A 19378-nucleotide genomic window follows, 5' to 3' on the forward strand; every position below is an offset into this window, starting at 1 on the left:
CTCTGACCTCCCTCTCCTCTGTCATTGGGTTCTCTGACCTCCCTCTCCTCTGTCATTGGGTTCTCTGACCTCCCTCTCCTCTGTCATTGTGTTCTCTGACCTCCCTCTCCTCTGTCATTGTGTTCTCTGACCTCCCTCTCCTCTGTCATTGTGTTCTCTGACCTCCCTCTCCTCTGTCATTGGGTTCTCTGACCTCCCTCTCCTCTGTCATTGGGTTCTCTGCCATCCCTCTCCTCTGTCATTGCACTGTCATGTAAAACCCTTACCACAGAGGGTTCTACATAGAACCCAAAAGAGTTCTACCTGTGTTAAAAAGGGTTCTACATGGAACCAGAAAGGGATATTATTCAAAGGGTTGTCATATGGATACAGTCCAAGGACCCTTGTGGAATATTTTTTTCTGAATGTAGGATTCGCTCCCCCCTGTCCATGTCGTTTCATTCATTATGTTCTGAAAGGCAAAACTGATCCTAGATCAGCACACCTAAGATGCTTGTGATATGGTGTGGTAGTTACAGTATGTAGCTTACAGGTCCCAGATCTGTTCTGCTGTCTGACAACTCCTAAGGTCATTGTCATTTCGAGCTTGATAATAACCAAACTACCATGAACAAAACTATGAACAAAACTATGAACAAAAATATGAACGCAGCACGTAAAGTTTTTGGTCCCATGTTTCATGAGTTGAAATAAAAGATCCCATAAATTGTTCATAAGCATAATAAAGCTTATTTCTATTTTATTTATTTATTTGTTTACAAACCTTTTAGTGAGCATTTCTCCTTGGCCAAGATAAACCATCCACCTGACAGGTGTGGCATATCAAGCAGCTGACTAAACAGCATTATCATTACACAGGTCCACCTTGTGCTGGGGACAATAAAAGGCAACTCTAAAATGTGCGGTTTTGTCACACAACGCAATTCCACTGATGTCTCAAGTTTTGAAGGAGCGTGCAATTGACATGCTCACTACAGGAATGTCTACCAGAGCTGTTGCCAGAGAATGTAATATTACTTTTTCTCTCATTAGCTGCCTCCAACATCATTTTAGAGAATTTAGCAGTACTTCCAAACGACCTCACAACCGCAGACACCATGTGTGGTGAAAACTCACCTTCCTACAGGACAACAACCCTAAGCAGACAGCCAAGACAATGAAGGAGTGGCTTAGGGACAAGTCTCTGAATGTCCTTGAGTGGTCCAGCCAGATGTCGGACTTCAAACCGATCGAACATCTATGGAGAGACTTGAAATATTTGTGCAGCGACGCTTCCGTCCAACCTGACAGAGCTTTTAGAGGATCTGCAGAGAAGAATGGGAGAAACTCCCCAAATACAGGTGTGCCAAGCTTGTAGCATCATACCCAAGAAGACTCAAGGCTGTAATCACTGCTAAGGGTGCTTCAACAAAGTACTGAGTAAAGTGTCTGAATACTTACGTAAATCTAATATTTCCATTTTTATTTGTAATACATTTGTAAAAAATTATAAAACCTGTTTTTACTTTGTCATTATGGGGTATTGTGAGTAGATTGATGAGGGGAAAAAACTATTTAATCCATTTTAGTATAAGGCTGTAACGTAACAAAATGTGGAAAAATTCAAGAGTTCTGAATACTTTCCCAAATTCACTGCAGAACATAATATAAAATATAATATAACCTTTCATCCAAAAGTGGTCAAGCATACATTTTCCATATTGGTGGCCTCAGGGGAAACAAATCAACAATCCTGGCATTGAAAGCACCATGTTCTACAAACTGAGCCACACAGAACCACAACACACATGAGAGTTGGCAAGAGGCCACAAACAGATCTGAGACCAGGTTCGTTACTGATGTCACATCATTTTGTGTTCCAGGAAATATCCTGGGTCTGGTTGATGTGGTAAAGTTCCCCTCTGTCTGATTTGAGGAAGTTATGTAAAACATAACTAAAGCTCTGGTCAGCAGGACATGGTTCTAACTGGTACCAGTGTATCAGAGTCCTGAAGAGAGGACTTGATTACACATTATGTCTAGCTGTCTTTATCACTAAGGTAAAATGTGTCAAATAAACATTAAAATAATATTAAGTTGAGACTTGAAAAGTCACAACTCTAGAATTATACTGTCAATCTGCAACAAGTATTTATTTGATCATCAGAAAAGACATCTTCATGAACCAATTAAAACATGCTGAGACTACATTTACTATGCAGTATGTAAACTATGGTCTAAATACATGTTCAATTAAAGAAAGTTACATTCCAATTAGAAAAACACATTGATACTTACACTGCTGTGAAAAAGTATTTGTCCCCTTTCTGATTTTCTATATTTTTGCAAAATGTAATACTGAATATTATTAGATCTTCAACCAAAACCTAATATTTGATAAAGTGAACCTGAGTTTACAAAATAACAAAACATATTTATACTTATTTTATCTATTTAATTAACAAAGTTATGCAACACTCAAATCCCCTGTGTGAAAAAGTAATTTCCCCTTTACACTCAATAACTGGTTGTTCCACCTTTAGCTCTAATGACTGCAACCAAACACTTCCTGTAGTTATTGATCAGTCTCTCACATTGCTGTGGAGGAATTTTGGCCCACTCTTCCATGCAGAACTGCTTTAACTCAGCAAGCATCCCCAAACCATCACACTACCACCACCATGCTTGACTACTGGTATGATGTTTTTACTGTAGAATGCAGTGTATGGTTGTCATCAGACATAATGGGACCTATCTAGTCCAAAAAGTTGACTAAAGTTAGTCAAAATGCACCTGGAAGCACATGGATGATCATCCAGACTCTTAGAAGAATGTTTTATGGACAGATGAGTCAGAAGTGAGTCCAAACTTTTTGAACGACATGGGTCCCATTATGCCTGGTGAAAACCAAACACTGCATTCCACAGTAAAAACCCTCTACCAACGGTCAATCATGGTGGTGGTAGTGTGATGGTTTGAGGATGCTTTCCTGCCTCAGGACCTGGACGACTTGCCTTTATAGAAGGAACCATGAATTCTGCTCTGTATCAGAGAATTCTACAGAAGGATGTCAGGCATACTTTTTAACACGTGAACATTGGGTGTTACATAACTTTGTTATGAAATAAATGAAATAGGTATGTAATTGTTGTGTTATTTGTTCACTCAGGTTCCCTTCATCTAATATTCTGTTTTCTTTGAAGATCAGATAACGTTCAGCATCAAAAATATGTAAAAGTTGAGAAAATTAGAAAGGAGGCAAATAGTTTTTCACAGCACTGTATATCAACATAACTACAGATAACTCATTTACAGACATGATGTGTGAAAAGTCTATCTTGAGAACACACCCTGTAATAAAACAACCAAGTCAAGAAAATTATCAAGAAAAACATCTCATGATAAAACACTATTAATGTTTATAATTAAACAATTTACTTCATAAAACACATTTAATTAGGGTGAGAAAATACATCCCAGTACAGATCATTAATCTAAATAAAAAAAGAAATGTAAGGAGAACATTTTACATAACTAGAGTTCTCTCTTTGTCATCATGCTCGTCTTCCTCTTGTCCTCCTCCTCTTCTTTCTTGGGAGACCCCTCTTCCTCCTTGTGGAAGACCTTCCCATCAGGCTGCTTTTTCCATGTCACTTTGATGTCTGCAGGTAACCCCTGCTCCTTCAGCTTGTTCCTTATCTGGAGAAACACAAAGACACACAGAGACCCACACTTTTATACCATCTACTGCATCTTGTCTATACCGGTTGGTCATGGCCCATCCATATATTTATATGTACATATTCTTATTACATCCATTTACTTAGATCTCTGTGTATTAGGTAGTTGTTGTGGAATTGTTAGATTAGTTAGATATCGTTGCACTGTCGGAACTAGAAGCACAAGCATTTCACACTCGCAATAACTGCTAACCATGTGTATGTGACCAATAGCATCTGCAAACCATGTGTTTGTAAAAAATAAGATTTGATTTTAATATTTCACTCTGTATTAGTCATGTGTTTTTGGATATCCCACTGTCTCTGAGACACCCTTGGAGAGTGGGGTCACGGCCAGGATAGAAGGTCGTCCACAAACAGACTAGATCCCAGACAGGAGAGAAGGTCATCCACAACAGACTAGGACCCAGACCAGAGAGAAGGTCATCCACACCAGCCTAGGACCCAGACCAGAGAGGAGGACATCCACAACAGACTAGGACTCAGACCAGAGAGGAGGTCATCCACAACAGACTAGGACCCAGACCAGACAAGAGATCATCCACAACAGACTAGGACTCTGACGAGAGAAGAGGACATCCATAACAGACTAGGACTCAGACCAGAGAAGTGGTCTGTACAGTTGGTATCATTGCTGAGTTGGTACTTCATGATCAGGGTGAAACTCACCTCTTGTAAGATGGAGTCCTGAACAGCAGGATCACTGAGGTTCAGATTTTGATCCTTTGGGGTCACTTTCATTCTCACTACCTGTCTCTTCAGTTGGGGTTTCTCAGACGTCTCCACAGCTGGGCCTACAAGATAATACAATCCAACAATGACAGAAGTGAATCATGGGGCAACGTTAGAGTTCTCCTGTTCTCATAGTATCTGGAGGAGAATATGGTAATTTACCTAAGCAGATGAAAGGATTGCGGACGTCACACGGCAGATTTATCCATTTAAGATAAGAATAATTATCATCATAATAAAAAAAATATTCATGAAAATAAAGATCATAAGACACCACAGTGCAGTTGTATCTCTGATCTTTTGTAGGATATCCTGGCCACCAGTTTCTGAATGAGGAGTCACTCTGGTCTGACCATCTCCAGGAGTCTTGAAACAGACCGATCCACACAGGAAGTCCCCTCAGTGATATCTTCTTCTCTATCTCTGTGTTCTCAGTCTGGTTCCTCACACTGACCAGGTCTGTGTGATGCTGTCTGCAGTAACTCTGAGCATCTATCCAGGTCTTGTTCTCCTGAATTAAGACGTATGTTAGGTTGGTGTCTTGTTTTCCTGCAAAAGTCAAATGTAATAATCAATACAAACAAACAGTGAAATATCATCTACTGATCATCTATAGTACATGTTGTCATTGATTTGATAACAGATCAATAACTGATTAACAACTTAAAGTTATCATGAGTCTATGTTTCAACTCAATGGCAGCTCCAGGACTTAGAACAGGCTTCATCATTAGTATGTAAACACTCACCATCATAACAGATGAAGTGATGCTGGTCATCACAGGAGGTGTTGTTCCACAGACCAGCTGCACTCATTAAAGCACAGTTACCATTTTGGGTTGTCCCAGTGTCCCAGTTTCTGAACCCAGTCTCCCCCTTTCTGTAGAAATGTCTGTCTGCCAGAGACCAGTGCCACTTCATGGAGTCTCCCTTCTTCAGTCCGATCCAGTATCTTAATTTATAATAATTGGCACTGGTAATCAGCCTGTTCAGGTCCTCCATGTCATCTACAGTAGCCAGATTAGTGTAATTCTCTCTGCAGTAACTCTGGGCATCAGTCCAGTTCAAATAGTTGGTAATGAGCTGATACTGATGAAGGCACGAGGAAGGTGTGTTGAACCCTGTTATAACAGAATAATGATTCATGGAGGTACATTTCTTCCAGCAACTTCTCAACCCAACCACACTCTCTTGGTCTGCAAACACACACACAAACACACACACACACACACACACACACACACACACACACACACACACACACACACACACACACACACACACACACACACACACACACACACACACACACACACACACACACACACACACACACACACACACACACACACACACACACACACACACACACACACACACACACACTCTCTCTCTCTCTCACTCTCTCTCTCTCTCTCTCTCAAACATGACAGTATTTGCCCTGTGTGGGTATTCAGTGGCCAAGGTGGTTACGGGCTAGCCAACAGCAATTCCAACACAGGCTATCCAACAGCAACATCTCGGTGAATGACAGCAGCAACTCTGTTGTCTTTCTGGTGTAATGTAACACAAAAGATAAATAAGGACATTTTCACACTTGGTCATTTTCAGCCAATTTCTGTGAACTCGGTGTATTTCGCTTATTTTTTGTGCAGATTGACCACTCCAAAGCAACTCAGACCCTCAAGTTCAATTCGCTCCCCACTGAGTTCAGTTCACTTGAATCCAATGTCTGGTTCCCTTTTTTAGGACAATGTGAACACAAAGCTCCTCAGGTTTGCTTGTCATTACTCCCGAACCTCACACTAGACTACTGATATAACCCCTTACACTAGTCTACTGACATAACCCCTCACACTAGACTACTGACATAACCCCTCATACTAGACTACTGACATAACCCCTCACACTAGACTACTGACATAACCCCTCACACTAGACTACTGACATAACCCCTCACACTAGACTACTGACATAACCCCTCACACTAGACTACTGATATAACCCTCACACTAGACTACTGACATAACCCCTCACACTAGACTACTGACATAACCCCTCACACTAGACTACTGACATAACCCCTCACACTAGTCTACTGACATAACCCCTCACACTAGACTACTGACATAACCCCTCACACTGGACTACTGATATAACCCCTCACACTAGACTACTGACATAACCCCTCACACTAGACTACTGACATAACCCCTCACACTAGACTACTGATATAACCCTCACACTAGACTACTGCAACACTTTTTCTCCTGACATAACCCCTCACACTGGACTACTGACATAAACCCTCACACTAGACTACTGACATAACCCCTCACACTAGACTACTGATATAACCCTCACACTAGACTACTGCAACACTTTTTCTCCTGACATAACCCCTCACACTAGACTACTGACATAACCCCTCACACTAGACTACTGACATAACCCCTCACACTAGACTACTGATATAACCCTCACACTAGACTACTGCAACACTTTTTCTCCTGACATAACCCCTCACACTGGACTACTGACATAAACCATCACACTAGACTACTGACATAACCCCTCACACTGGACTACTGACATAAACCCTCACACTAGACTACTGATATAACCCCTCACACTAGACTACTGACATAACCCCTCACACTAGACTACTGACATAACACCCTCACACTAGACTACTGACATAACCCCTCACACTAGACTACTGACATAACCCCTCACACTAGACTACTGACATAACCCCTCACACTAGACTACTGACATAACCCCTCACACTAGACTACTGACATAACCCCTCACACTAGACTACTGACATAACCCCTCACACTAGACTACTGACATAACCCCTCACACTAGACTACTGACATAACCCCTCACACTAGACTACTGACATAACCCCTCACACTAGACTACTGACATAACCCCTCACACTAGACTACTGACATAACCCCTCACACTAGACTACTGATATAACCCTCACACTAGACTACTGACATAACCCCTCACACTAGACTCCTGACATAACCCCTCACACTAGACTCCTGACATAACCCCTCACACTAGACTCCTGACATAACCCCTCACACTAGACTCCTGACATAACCCCTCACACTAGACTCCTGACATAACCCCTCACACTAGACTCCTGACATAACCCCTCATACTAGACTCCTGACATAACCCCTCACACTAGACTCCTGACATAACCCCTCACACTAGACTCCTGCAACACTGTGTCCCCCACATTGGTGCCTCATTTTAATTTTTAATTTCACCTTTATTTAACCTGGTTGGCAAGTTGAGAAAAAGTTCTCATTTACAACTGCTACCTGGCCAAGATAAAGCAGATCAGTGTGACACAAATAACAACACAGTTACACTGTATGGGATAAACAAAGTCAAGTAACACAAAGTCAATAACACAATAGAAAAAGTCTATATATAGTGTGTGCAAATGGTATAATGAGGTAAGGCAATAAATAGGCAATAGGAGCGAAGTACTTACAATTAAGCAAATTAATACTGCAGTGATAGATATGCAAATGATGATGTGCAAGTAGAAATACTGGTGTGCAAACGAGCAAAAAAGTAAATAGCATCTTATGGGGATGAGGTAGGTAGTTGGATGGGCAATTTACAGATGGGCTGTGTACAGCTGCAGCGATCGATAAGCTGCACAGATAGCTGATGCTTAAAATTAGTGAGGCAGATGTAAGGAAAGGCGGCCAAAGGGGGTGTTGGCTTTGGGGATCACCTGTGAGATATACCTGCTGGAGCGCATGCTACGGATGGGTGTTGTTATCGTGACCAGTGAGCTGAGATAAGACAGAGCTTTACCTAGCAGAGACTTATAGATGACCTGGAGCCAGTGGGTCTGGCGACGAATACGTAGCGAGGGCCAGCCAACGAGAGCAAACAGGTCGCAGTGGTGGGTGGTATATGGGTCTTTGGTGACAAAACGGATAGCACTGTGATAGACCGCATCCAGTTTGCTGAGTAGAGTGTTGGAAGCTATTTCATAAATGACATCACTGAAGTCGAGGATTGGTAGGATAGACCGTTTTACGAGGGTATGTTTGGCAGCTTGAGTGAAGGAGGCTTTGTGACGAAATAGAAAGCCGATTCTAGATTTAATTTTGGATTGGAGATGTTTAATATGAGTCTGGAAGGAGAGTTTACATTCTAACCAGACACCTAGGTATTTGTAGTTGTCCACATATTCTAAGTCAGAACCGTCCAGAGTGGTGATGCTAGTCGGGCGGGCAGGCGGGTGCAAGCAGCGATTTGTTGAAGAGCATGCATTTAGTTTTAGTAGCGTTTAAGAGCAGTTGGAGGCAATGGAAGGAGTGTTGTTTGGCATTGAAGCTCGTTTGGAGGTTTGTTAAAACCGTAGCGTGCCACTACGACAACATCCAGTTAAATTGCAGAGCGTGAAATTCAAAATACAAAAATCGTAATATTAAACATTCAGGAAAATGCAAGTGTCTTACATTGTTTAACTTATTGAGGGCAGGGGGCAGCATTTTCACTTTCGGAAAAATAGCATGCCAAAATTCAACTGCTTGCTACTCATCCCCAGAATATGAGATATGCATATCATTAGTAGATCTGGATAGAAAACTGTTTGAATCATGTCTGTGAGCATAACAGATCTTATGTAGCAGGCAAAACCCTGAGGACAAACCATTCAGAAATGTTATTTATTTGATGTCACTGTCTTTTCAATGAGGTTTCTTAGAGACACCAGATTTCTAATGGACTTGCTTGCAGTTCCTACCGCTTCCACTGGATGTCACCAGTCCTTGGAAATCGGTTGAGGTCATTCCTTTGTGTAGTGAAGAAGTAGGGCTATTGTAAATGAGGGTCACATGAAGTAAATTTTTTGAGAGAGTCACGTTACGAAAAACGTTGCGTCAGTTTGTTTTCTTTTTGTATTGAACACAGATTATCCCGTCTTCAAATTGATCGATTATTAACGTTTAAAAATACCTAACGTTGAAATACAAAAGTAGTTTGAAATGTTTTGGTAAAGTTTACATGTAACTTTTGATATATTTTGTAGTGACTTGGCGAAAGTTGGAAGCTGTGTTTTTCTGGATGAAACGGTCCAAATAAATTGACATTTTGGATATATATCGACGGAATTAATCGAACAAAAGGACCATTTGTGATACTTATGGGACATATTGGATTGCCAACAAAATAATTTCGTCAAAGGTAAGGCATGATTTATATTTTATTTCTGTGTTTTGTGTTGTGCTTGCAGTGTTGAATTATGCTACTCTCTTTGTTTACTGTTGTGCTATCATCAGATAATAGCATCTTATGCTTTCGCCGAAAAGCCTTTTTGAAATCTGACATGTTGGCTGGATTCACAACGAGTGTAGCTTTAATTTGGTATCTTACATGTGTGATTTAATGAAAGTTTAATTTTTATATCATGTTATTTGAATATGGCGCGCTGTATTTTCCTTGACGTTTGCGTCCCACCTGCCCCAGAGAAGTTAAAAGCTTAACTTCTTGATAATCCAACCGGGTTATCAGATTTCAAAAAGGCTTTACGGCGAAAGCATACCATGCGATTATCTGAGGACAGCGCCCCACATCAAAATACTTTTGCAAACCAGCACAGGCTTTACAAAATCCCAAATAGGGATAAAATAAATCACTTACCTTTGAAGATCTTCCTCTGTTTGCAATCCTAAGGGTCCCAGCTACACAATGAATGATTGTTTTGTTCGATAAAGTCCTTCTTTATATCCCTAAAAAGTCAGTTTAGTTGGCGCGCTTGATTCAGTAATCCATTCGTTCAACAGGCATACAAACGAATCCAAAAAGTTACTGGTAAAGATCGTCCAAACAAGTCAAACGATGTTTCGAATTAATCCTTAGCTACTCTAATATCTAAATAAATGATAATATTTTAGACGGAGAATAGTATGTTCAATAGGGAAGATAAATAACGAAGAGCATGCATTTTCCTCAGGTTTTCGCCTGACATAGCAGTTCTATTATACTCACAGACATTATTAAACATCAGAGTGTTTTCTATCCAATGCTACCAATTACATGCACATCCTAGCTTCTGGGCCAGAGTAACAGGCAGTTTACTTTGGGCACGTCATTCATCTGAACTTCCGAACACTGCACCTTAGCCTTAAGAGGTTCTAACACAGTGTCCGAAGAAGTGCCAGATGTATACAGAATGGTGTCATCTGCCTAGAGGTGGAACCAAGAATCACTCGCAGCAAGAGCGACATCGTTGATATATACAGAGAAAGTAGTCATCCAGAGAATTGAACCCTGTGGTACCCCCATAGAGTCTGCCAGAGGTCCGGACAACAGGCCCTCCGATTTGACACACTGAACTCTATCTGAGAAGTAGTTGGTGAACCAGGCGAGGCAGTCATTTGAGAAACCAAGGCTGTTGAGTGTTCATACAACAATACGGTGATTGACAGTCGAAAGCCTTGGCCAGGTTGATGAAGACGGCTGCACAGTACTGTCTTTTATCGATGGAGGTTACGATATTGGTTAGGACCTTGAGCGTGGCTGAGGTGCACCCATGACCTGCTCGGAAACCAGCTTGCACAGCGGAGAAGGTACGGTGGGATTCGAAATAGTCAGTGATCTGCTTGTTAACCTCTCTAGGGGGTGTGGGATGCTACCTTTCCACCTGGCCAACATCCAGTGAAATTGCAGCGCGCCAAATTCAAAAACAGAAATACTCATTATAAAAATTCATAAAACGTACAAGTGTTATACATCGGTTTGAAGATGAACTTCTTGTTAATCCAACCATGGTGCGAGATTTCAAAAAGGCTTTACGGCGAAAACATACCATGCGATTATCTGAGAACAGCGCCCAGCAGACAAATCATTTCAAACAGTTACCTGCCAAGTAGAGAAGTTACACAAGTCAGAAGTAGTGATTCAATTAATCACTTACCTTTAATGATCTTCATATGGTTGCACTCACAAGACTGCCATTTACTCTATAAATGTTAGCTTTGTTTGATTAAGTCCCTCTTTATATCCAAAAACCTCAGTTATGTTCACGCGTTTTCTTCAGTAATCCACAGGCTCAAAGGCAATCACGACAGCCAGCTGAAAAATCCGAAGGGCAGTCAATGGAAAACTACAAAAATAAATAAATCCCACTTCCTGGATGGATTTTTCTCATGTTCTCGCCTGCCATATCAGTTCTGTTATTCTCACCGACAGGCAAATGTAAATGATATGCATATCCTAGCTTCTGGGACTGAGACACAGGCAGTTTACTTTGGGCACGCTTTTCATCCGGAGGTGAAAATAGTGCACCCTACCCTAGTGAGGTTAGTGGCTTTCGAAGACTTTAGAAAGGCAGGGCAAAATGGATATAGGTCTGTAACAGTTTGCGTCTAGAGTGTCACCCCCTTTGAAGAGGGGGATGACTGCGGCAGCTTTCCAATCTTTAGGAATCTCGGACGATACGAAAGAGAGGTTGAACAGACTGGTAATAGGGGTTGCAACAATGGTGGCGGATAATTTTAGAAAGAGATGGTCCAGATTGTCTAGCCCAGCTGATTTGTACGGGTCCACGTTTTGCATCTCTTTCAGAACATCTGCTATCTGGATTTGGGTGAAGGAGACGCTTGGGAGGCTTGGGCAAGTTTCTGCAGGGCAAGTTGCTGCAGGGGATGCGGAGCAGTTGTCCGGGGTTGGGGTAGCCAGGAGGAAAGCATGGCCAGCCGTAGAGAAATGCTTATTGAAATTCTAGATTATCTTGGATTTATCGGTGGTGACAGTGTTTTCTAGCCTCAGTGCAGTGGGCAGCTGGGAGGAGGTGCTTTTATTCTCCATGGACTTTACAGTGTCCCAAAACCTTTTGGGGTTAGAGCTATGGGATGCAAATTTCTGTTTGAAAAAGAGAGCCTTTGCTTTCCTAACTCACTGCGTGTATTGGTTCCTGACTTCCCTGAAAAGTTGCATATCGCGGGGACAATTCGATGCAAGTGCAGTCCGCCACAGGATGTTTTTGTGCTGCTCGAGGGCAGTCAGGTCTGGAGTGAACCAAGGGCTATATCTATTCTTAGTTCTACACTTTTTGAAAGGTGCATGCTTATTTAAGATGGTGAGGAAATTACTTTTAAAGAATGACCAGGCATCCTCTACTGACGGGATGAGGTCAATATCCTTCCAGGATACCCAGGCCACGTCGATTAGAAAGGCCTGCTTGCAGAAGTGTTTTAGGGAGCGTTTGACAGTGATGAGGGGTAGTCGTTTGACCGCAGACCCATTACGGATGCAGGCAATGAGGCATTGATCGCTGAGATCCTGATTGAAAACAGCAGAGGTGTATTTGGAGGGCAAGTTGGTCAGGATAATATCTATGAGGGTGCCTGTGTTTATGTGTTTAGGGTTGTACCTGGTGGGTTCCTTGATAATTTGTGTTAGATTGAGGGCATCTAGTCTAGATTGTAGGACTGCCGAGGTGTTAAGCATATCCCAGTTTAGGTCACCTAACAGAATGAACTAAGAGAAGATGTTGATGTGTATGTTTGCAGGATTTTTTGTTGTTGCTGTTTTTGAACATTGATTAGAGGTTGTCAAGGATGCACAGATTTCCAAAATGTGTGGAGTTTTTAGTTCAGATTATTTGTTTGCAATGTGTCATCTATAGGCTGAGAGCTTCGTCAGCTGTTTATTGATTGTGGGGTTTGAATAGGGTACAACATCTCTTCCAGCTCTAAAATGGACAGTACACTACCTTTGGTGTACAATTTTCAATTAAACCATTATTTATTCTCCAGTTATTCTATTGCTAATTATTCTATTAGCAATGAAATGTACAGTACATGTTAATAGTCTCTTCTGATTACAATTATTATGTCTATATCTTCCAAAATGTAAGTATGTTTATCTAGCTGTCCGATAACACATTCTGATTGAATGTCTTGTCCTGCAATTTGTAAAATCCCAGGGTGCATTGAGTGAATGTTGGAAAAAGTTCTTGATTCCTTTCTAAACATAGAAGTGTGAAGCAAAGAGGACTCTGTCCACAAAATAGGTGAAGTGAACTAGCAAAGGAGTTGAGTCCTCATTCAAAGGCAGGGGCAGAGTGAATACAAGGAGAACAGAGTCATGTTGGGGCGGCAGGTAGCCTAGATCAAACCTTGATAGATTGAATCCCTTAGCTGACACGGTAAAAATCTGTCGTTTTGCTCCTGAACAAGGCAGTTATCCAACTGTTACTAGGCAGTCATTGTAAAAAATAATGTTACTTGACTAGTTGAATAAAAATAAATAAATGTTGCTCTAAGGAGGACTATTTGTGAAAACACCTAACAGAAATTAGGGCTCATTAATGTTACAATTTATTAATTACAATGGTAATATTTGATTTAACTTGTACCAAAAAAATTATATATAAATAAAACCTATAACTGATAAATTACCTTGAGGTGGTCAATACACATATGGCCAATACATAAGGTCATTTTGGGGACCAAATGGGCCCAAAACGGACAGCTGATCCAAAGAGCCATCTTATATCAGGAACAGTGAAGTCTGTCCTCACCAGATATGGGCTGACCACACTGGGACACACTGGGCCACACTGGGACACACTGGGACACACTGGGACACACTGGGACACACGGGGCCACACTGGGACACACTGGGACACACTGGGACATACTGGGACAATGTTTTGGGGACAATATGTAGCTGATTAGCAAGAACGTATCGGCCCAATGTGGGCATGTTTGCTGGGACACACACACAGTAAACTGACCTGAGATCAGCAGGGTGAGATACAACAACGTTTCCATCACTGTGAAATTCAAAGGATATATGATTAAAATGAATGCACTTCAAGGTTGCAACACTTTACCAATGCAAACTGTCTTTCTCCTTCTTTACTGATATGATGTGAGAGGACAGGTGAAGATAATGCTCCTCACATAGAGGGTTATCACCTGTTCAGAGACAGGAACAATCAGGGATTGTTAGGTTAGGTTTCTAAAGTATTGGAAGTGGGTAGTGGTGAAAAACCTCAACATAACGTCTCCAGAGAAACAACAAGAGTTAGATCACATGGTTGATTATTCTACACTGGAACCTTCAAAAGTGGTAATAAAAACATTATCTTATAAATAATATAAACACTTATCTACAATAAAATATGTTAGAATTACAAAATGATTCCACAACCCAAAATGGCCTCACCTGTTGTTTGAAGAAATCTCTTACTCTTTCTCTCGCTCTGTCTCTCTGTCTCTGTCTCTGTCTCTGTCTCTGTCTCTGTCTCTGTCTCTGTCTCTGTCTCTGTCTCTGTCTCTGTCTCTGTCTCTGTCTCTGTCTCTGTCTCTGTCTCTGTCTCTGTCTCTGTCTCTGTCTGTCTGTCTGTCTGTCTATCTGTCTCTGTATCTTTCTCTCGCTATATTACTCTCTCCCCTTTCTCTCTCTCTGTCTCTCCTACTGTGTGTCTGTCATCCCATATTTATCCCTATTTAAACCTCACACTGTTCCTCATTTGCGTGAATTTGTTATTCATCTCAAATTAAAACAAAACTGTGACGTGACATTGATCCCACTGGATAAGGGGTTGGACAGAGCCAGAGAAGGAAACAGTTAGAGAGGCTATACAGAACATTTGCATGTGATGTTTCTCTTGATTCAAAGGAGATAACCCACTCCTCTAGTCTAGTCTATTACCCAGAAATTGCCTCATTGTACAGAAAAGGGTTGAGTGATTTCTAGTAATGTTCAGGCGAGTGAGTGAGGCCTGATTTGACAGTGACAGTCCCAGGTAAAGCCACTTGACTGGAGCAGGGCTGGAGGTACACCACAGAGACAGGCAGTAACCCAGTGGACCTGGTCTCAGCTCTCACTCTCTGAAAATGTGTTTTTAAGACATATTGGTATTTTTCACCCTGTTTATATTTGAATGTTATTCAGGGAATTATTGTGTTGCTATGGTAAAAATATACAACGAGCGTACAAAACATTAGGAATACCTTCAGTTGCCCTCAAAACAGCCACAATTCCTCGAGGCATGAACTCTACAAGGTGTCAAAGCGTTCCACAGGGATGTTGGCCAAAGTCAACATCAATGCTTCACTCAGTGTCAAGTTGCCTGGTAGTGGATCTCTACTCCAAATAGCTCGTTCCATCTCATCCCTCATGATCAATTGGATTGATATCTGCTGACTGGTGATTGACTTGTAACTGTCATGGAGAGAGCAGATGGTCCTGATGTTGTGAATATGTCTAGAAAAACACCTCCAGCATTGGAGGAAATGTTGTCATTGATTTGATAACAGATCAATAACTGATTAACTACTTAAAGTTATCATGAGTGTAACGGCTTTCTTCCTGGGATGAAGGAGAGGACCAAAATGCAGCGTGGCTAGTGTTCAACATGATTTAATAAAGAAGAGACAATAACGTAAGCACTATTCAAAATAACAAATGTGAAAACCGAGACAGTCCTATCTGGTGCAGAACACAAAGACAGAAGACAACCACCCACAATCCCCAACACAAAACAAGCCACCTATATATGATTCTCAATCAGGGACAACGATTGACAGCTGCCTCTGATTGAGAACCATATCAGGCTGAACACAGAAACAGACAAACTAGACACACAACATAGAATGCCCACCCAGCTCACGTCCTGACCAACACTAAACAAGCAAAACACACAAGAACTATGGTCAGGACGTGACAGTACCCCCCTCCTGAGGTGCAAACTCCGGACGCACCCCTAAAACTCCAGGGGAGGGTCTGGGTGGGCATCTGGCCGCGGTGGCGGCTCCGGTGCAGGACGAGGACACCACTCCACCATTGTCTTTGTCCCCCTCCTTAGCGTCCTTTGAGTGGCGACCCTCGCCCCCAACCCTGGTCTAGGAACCTTCACAAAGGTCCCCCCTAGATATAGGAGGAAGCTCAGGACAGAGAGGTAGCTCAGGATAGAGAGGTAGCTCAGGACAGAGGGGCAACTCCGGACTGAAGGGCAGCTCCGGACAGAGAGGCCGCTCTGGACTGAAGGGCAGCTCCGGACTAATGGCAGCTCCGGGCTGAGGGGCAGCTCATGACTGGAGGGCAGCTCATGACTGGAGGGCAGCTCATGACTGGAAAGCAGCTCATGACTGGAAGGCAGCTCATGACTGGAAGGCAGCTCATGACTGGAGGGCAACTCATGACTGGCTGGCGGCTCTGGCAGCTCCTGACTGGCTGGCGGCTCTGGCAGCTCCTGACTGGCTGGCGGCTCTGGCAGCTCCTGACTGGCTGGCGGCTCTGACAGCTCCTGACTGACTGACGGCTCTAGCGGCTCCTGACTGACGGACGGCTCTAGCGGCTCCTGACTGACTGACGGCTCTAGCGGCTCCTGACTGACGAAAGGCTCTGACGGCTCGGGAAAGACGGGCGGCTCAGATGACGCTGGGCAGACGGATGGCTCAGATGGCGCTGGGCAGACGGATGGCTCAGATGGCGCTGTGCAGACGGATGGCTCAGATGGCGCTGTGCAGACGGATGGCTCAGATGGCGCTGAGCAGGCAGGCAGCTCAGACGGCGCTGGACAGACAGACGGCCGACTCTGACCTGCTGAGGCGCACAGTAGGCCTGGTGCGTGGTGCCGGAACTGGTGGTACCGGACTGGAGACACGCACCTCAAGGCTAGTGCGGGGAGCAGGAACAGGGCACACTGGAATCTCAAAGCGCACTATAGGCCTGGTGCGTGGTACCGGCACTGCTGGTACCGGGCTGAGGGCACGCACCTCAGGGCGAGTGCGGGGAGAAGGATCAGTGCGTACAGGGCTCTGGAGACGCACGGGAGGCTTGGTGCGTGGTGCCGGAACTGGAGGCACTGGGCTGGAGACACGCACTACAGGGAGAGTTCGTGGAGGAGGAACAGGGCTCTGGAGACGCACAGGAAGCCTGGTGCATGGTGCAGGCACTGGTGGTACTGGGCTGGGGCGGAAAGGTGGAGCCGGATATACCGGACCGTGCAGGTGTACTGGCTCCCTTGAGCACCGAGCCTGCCCAACCTTACCTGGTTGAATGCTCCCTGTAGCCCGTCCAGTGCGGGGAGGTGGAATAACCCGCACTGGGCTGTGTTGGCGAACGGGGGACACCATGCGTAAGGCTGGTGCCATGTACACCGGCCCGAGGAGACGTACTGGAGGCTAGATATGTTGAGCCGGCTTCATGGCACTTGGCTCAATGCTCAATCTAGCCCGGCCAGTGCGGGGAGGTGGAATAACCCACACCGGACTATGCACACGTACAGGAGACACCGCGCGCTCTTCCGCATAACACGGTGTCTGCCCGTACTCCCGCTCTCCACGGTAAGCATGGGAAGTGGGCGCAGGTCTCCTACCTGACTTCGCCACACTATCCTTTAGCCCCCCCCCCCCCCCCCCCCCCAATACATTTTTGGGGTTTCTTCACGGGCTTCTTACCGCGCCGTCGTGCTAACCTCATTCGCCGGTATCCCTCCGCACATTGCTCCATCGAATCCCAGGCGGGCTCGGCACTCTCCCTGGGTCAACCGACCACCTGTCTATTTCCTCCCAAGTGGTGTAACCCAGATCCGGATCCTGCTGCCAAGCTAGCTCCTCGAAACGCTGCCTCTCCGCTTTTGCTGCCTCCTGCTCTGCTTTGGGGCGGCGATACTCCTCTGGCTCTGCCCAGGGTCCTTTTCCGTCCAGCTCGTCCTCCCATGTCCATTTCTCCTGGTCCCGCTGCTGCCCGTTGCTACGCTGCTTGATCCGAGTTTGGTGGGTGGTTCTGTAACGGCTTTCTTCCTGGGATGAAGGAGAGGACCAAAATGCAGCGCGGCTAGTGTTCAACATGATTTAATAAAGAAGAGACAATAACGTGAACACTATACAACATACAAAATAACAAATGTGAAAACCGAGACAGTCCTATCTGGTGCAGAACACAAAGACAGAAGACAACCACCCACAATCCCCAACACAAAACAAGCCACCTATATATGATTCTCAATCAGGGACAACAATTGACAGCTGCCTCTGATTGAGAACCATATCAGGCTGAACACAGAAACAGACAAACTAGACACACAACATAGAATGTCCACCCAGCTCACGTCCTGACCAACACTAAACAAGCAAAACACACAAGAACTATGGTCAGGACGTGACAATGAGTCTATGTTTCAATTCAATGGCAGCTCCAGCACTTTTAACAGGCTTCATCATTAGTATGTAAACACTCACCATCATAACAGATGAAGTGATGCTGGTCATCACAGGAGGTGTTGTTCCACAGACCAGCTGTACTCATTAAAGCACAGTTACCATTTTGGGGCGTCCCAGTGTCCCAGTTTCTGAACTCAGTCTCCCCCTCTCTGTAGAAACGTCTGTCTACCAGAGACCAGTGCCACTTCATGGAGTCTCCCTTCTTCAGTCCAATCCAGAACCAGTAATTATAACTACTGACACTGGTAATCAGCCTGTTCAGGTCCTCCATGTCATCTACTGTAGCCAGATCAGTGTAATTCTCTCTGCAGTAACTCTGGGCATCAGTCCAGGTCATATAGTTGGTAATGAGGTGATACTGATAAATAAGACATGAGGAAGGTGTGTGGAACCCTGTGAACAGAATAATGATTCATGACCGACATTTTATCCAGCAACCGTTCACCCCCAACCACACTCATCTATGCATCTTGCACGTGGTACATCCAATTGTGTAAGCAGACACACACACACACACACACACACACACACACACACACACACACACACACACACACACACACACACACACACACACACACACACACACACACACACACACACACACACACACACACACACACACACACACACACACACATCATGAACTGACCTGAGATTAAGAGGGTGAGGTACAGAGTAGTTTCCATCAGTGTGA

General features: G+C 43.9%; 1 protein-coding gene across 1 annotated transcript; it reads right to left on the reverse strand.

Moving 5' to 3' along the window:
• Nucleotides 1-4477: 4477 nt before the first annotated feature.
• Nucleotides 4478-19018, reverse strand: LOC129864741 (macrophage mannose receptor 1-like). The gene is made up of 5 exons (XM_055937034.1): nucleotides 18700-19018; nucleotides 14025-14093; nucleotides 5200-5571; nucleotides 4639-5000; nucleotides 4478-4513 (listed from the first exon to the last, which is right to left on the reverse strand). Exons 1-5 carry the CDS (start codon nucleotides 19016-19018, stop codon nucleotides 4478-4480), a joined length of 1158 nt encoding a protein of 385 aa, XP_055793009.1.
• Between the last annotated feature and the right edge of the window lie 360 nt (nucleotides 19019-19378).

This window comes from Salvelinus fontinalis, chromosome 11 (genome assembly GCF_029448725.1).
Source record: "Salvelinus fontinalis isolate EN_2023a chromosome 11, ASM2944872v1, whole genome shotgun sequence".
NCBI lineage: Eukaryota > Metazoa > Chordata > Actinopteri > Salmoniformes > Salmonidae > Salvelinus > Salvelinus fontinalis.

Coding starts and splice junctions, on each gene's coding strand:
- LOC129864741 (XM_055937034.1), bottom strand. CDS start 19,018: ATGACCTGGACTGATGCCCAGAGTTACTGCAGAGAGAATTACACTGAT. Junction 14,094..18,699: donor TCACTTCATCTGTTATGATG/GTGAGTGTTTAC, acceptor CGTGTGTCCCAG/TGTGTCCCAGTGTGTCCCAG. Junction 4,514..4,638: donor GGATAAATCTGCCGTGTGAC/GTCCGCAATCCT, acceptor ATTATCTTGTAG/GCCCAGCTGTGGAGACGTCT.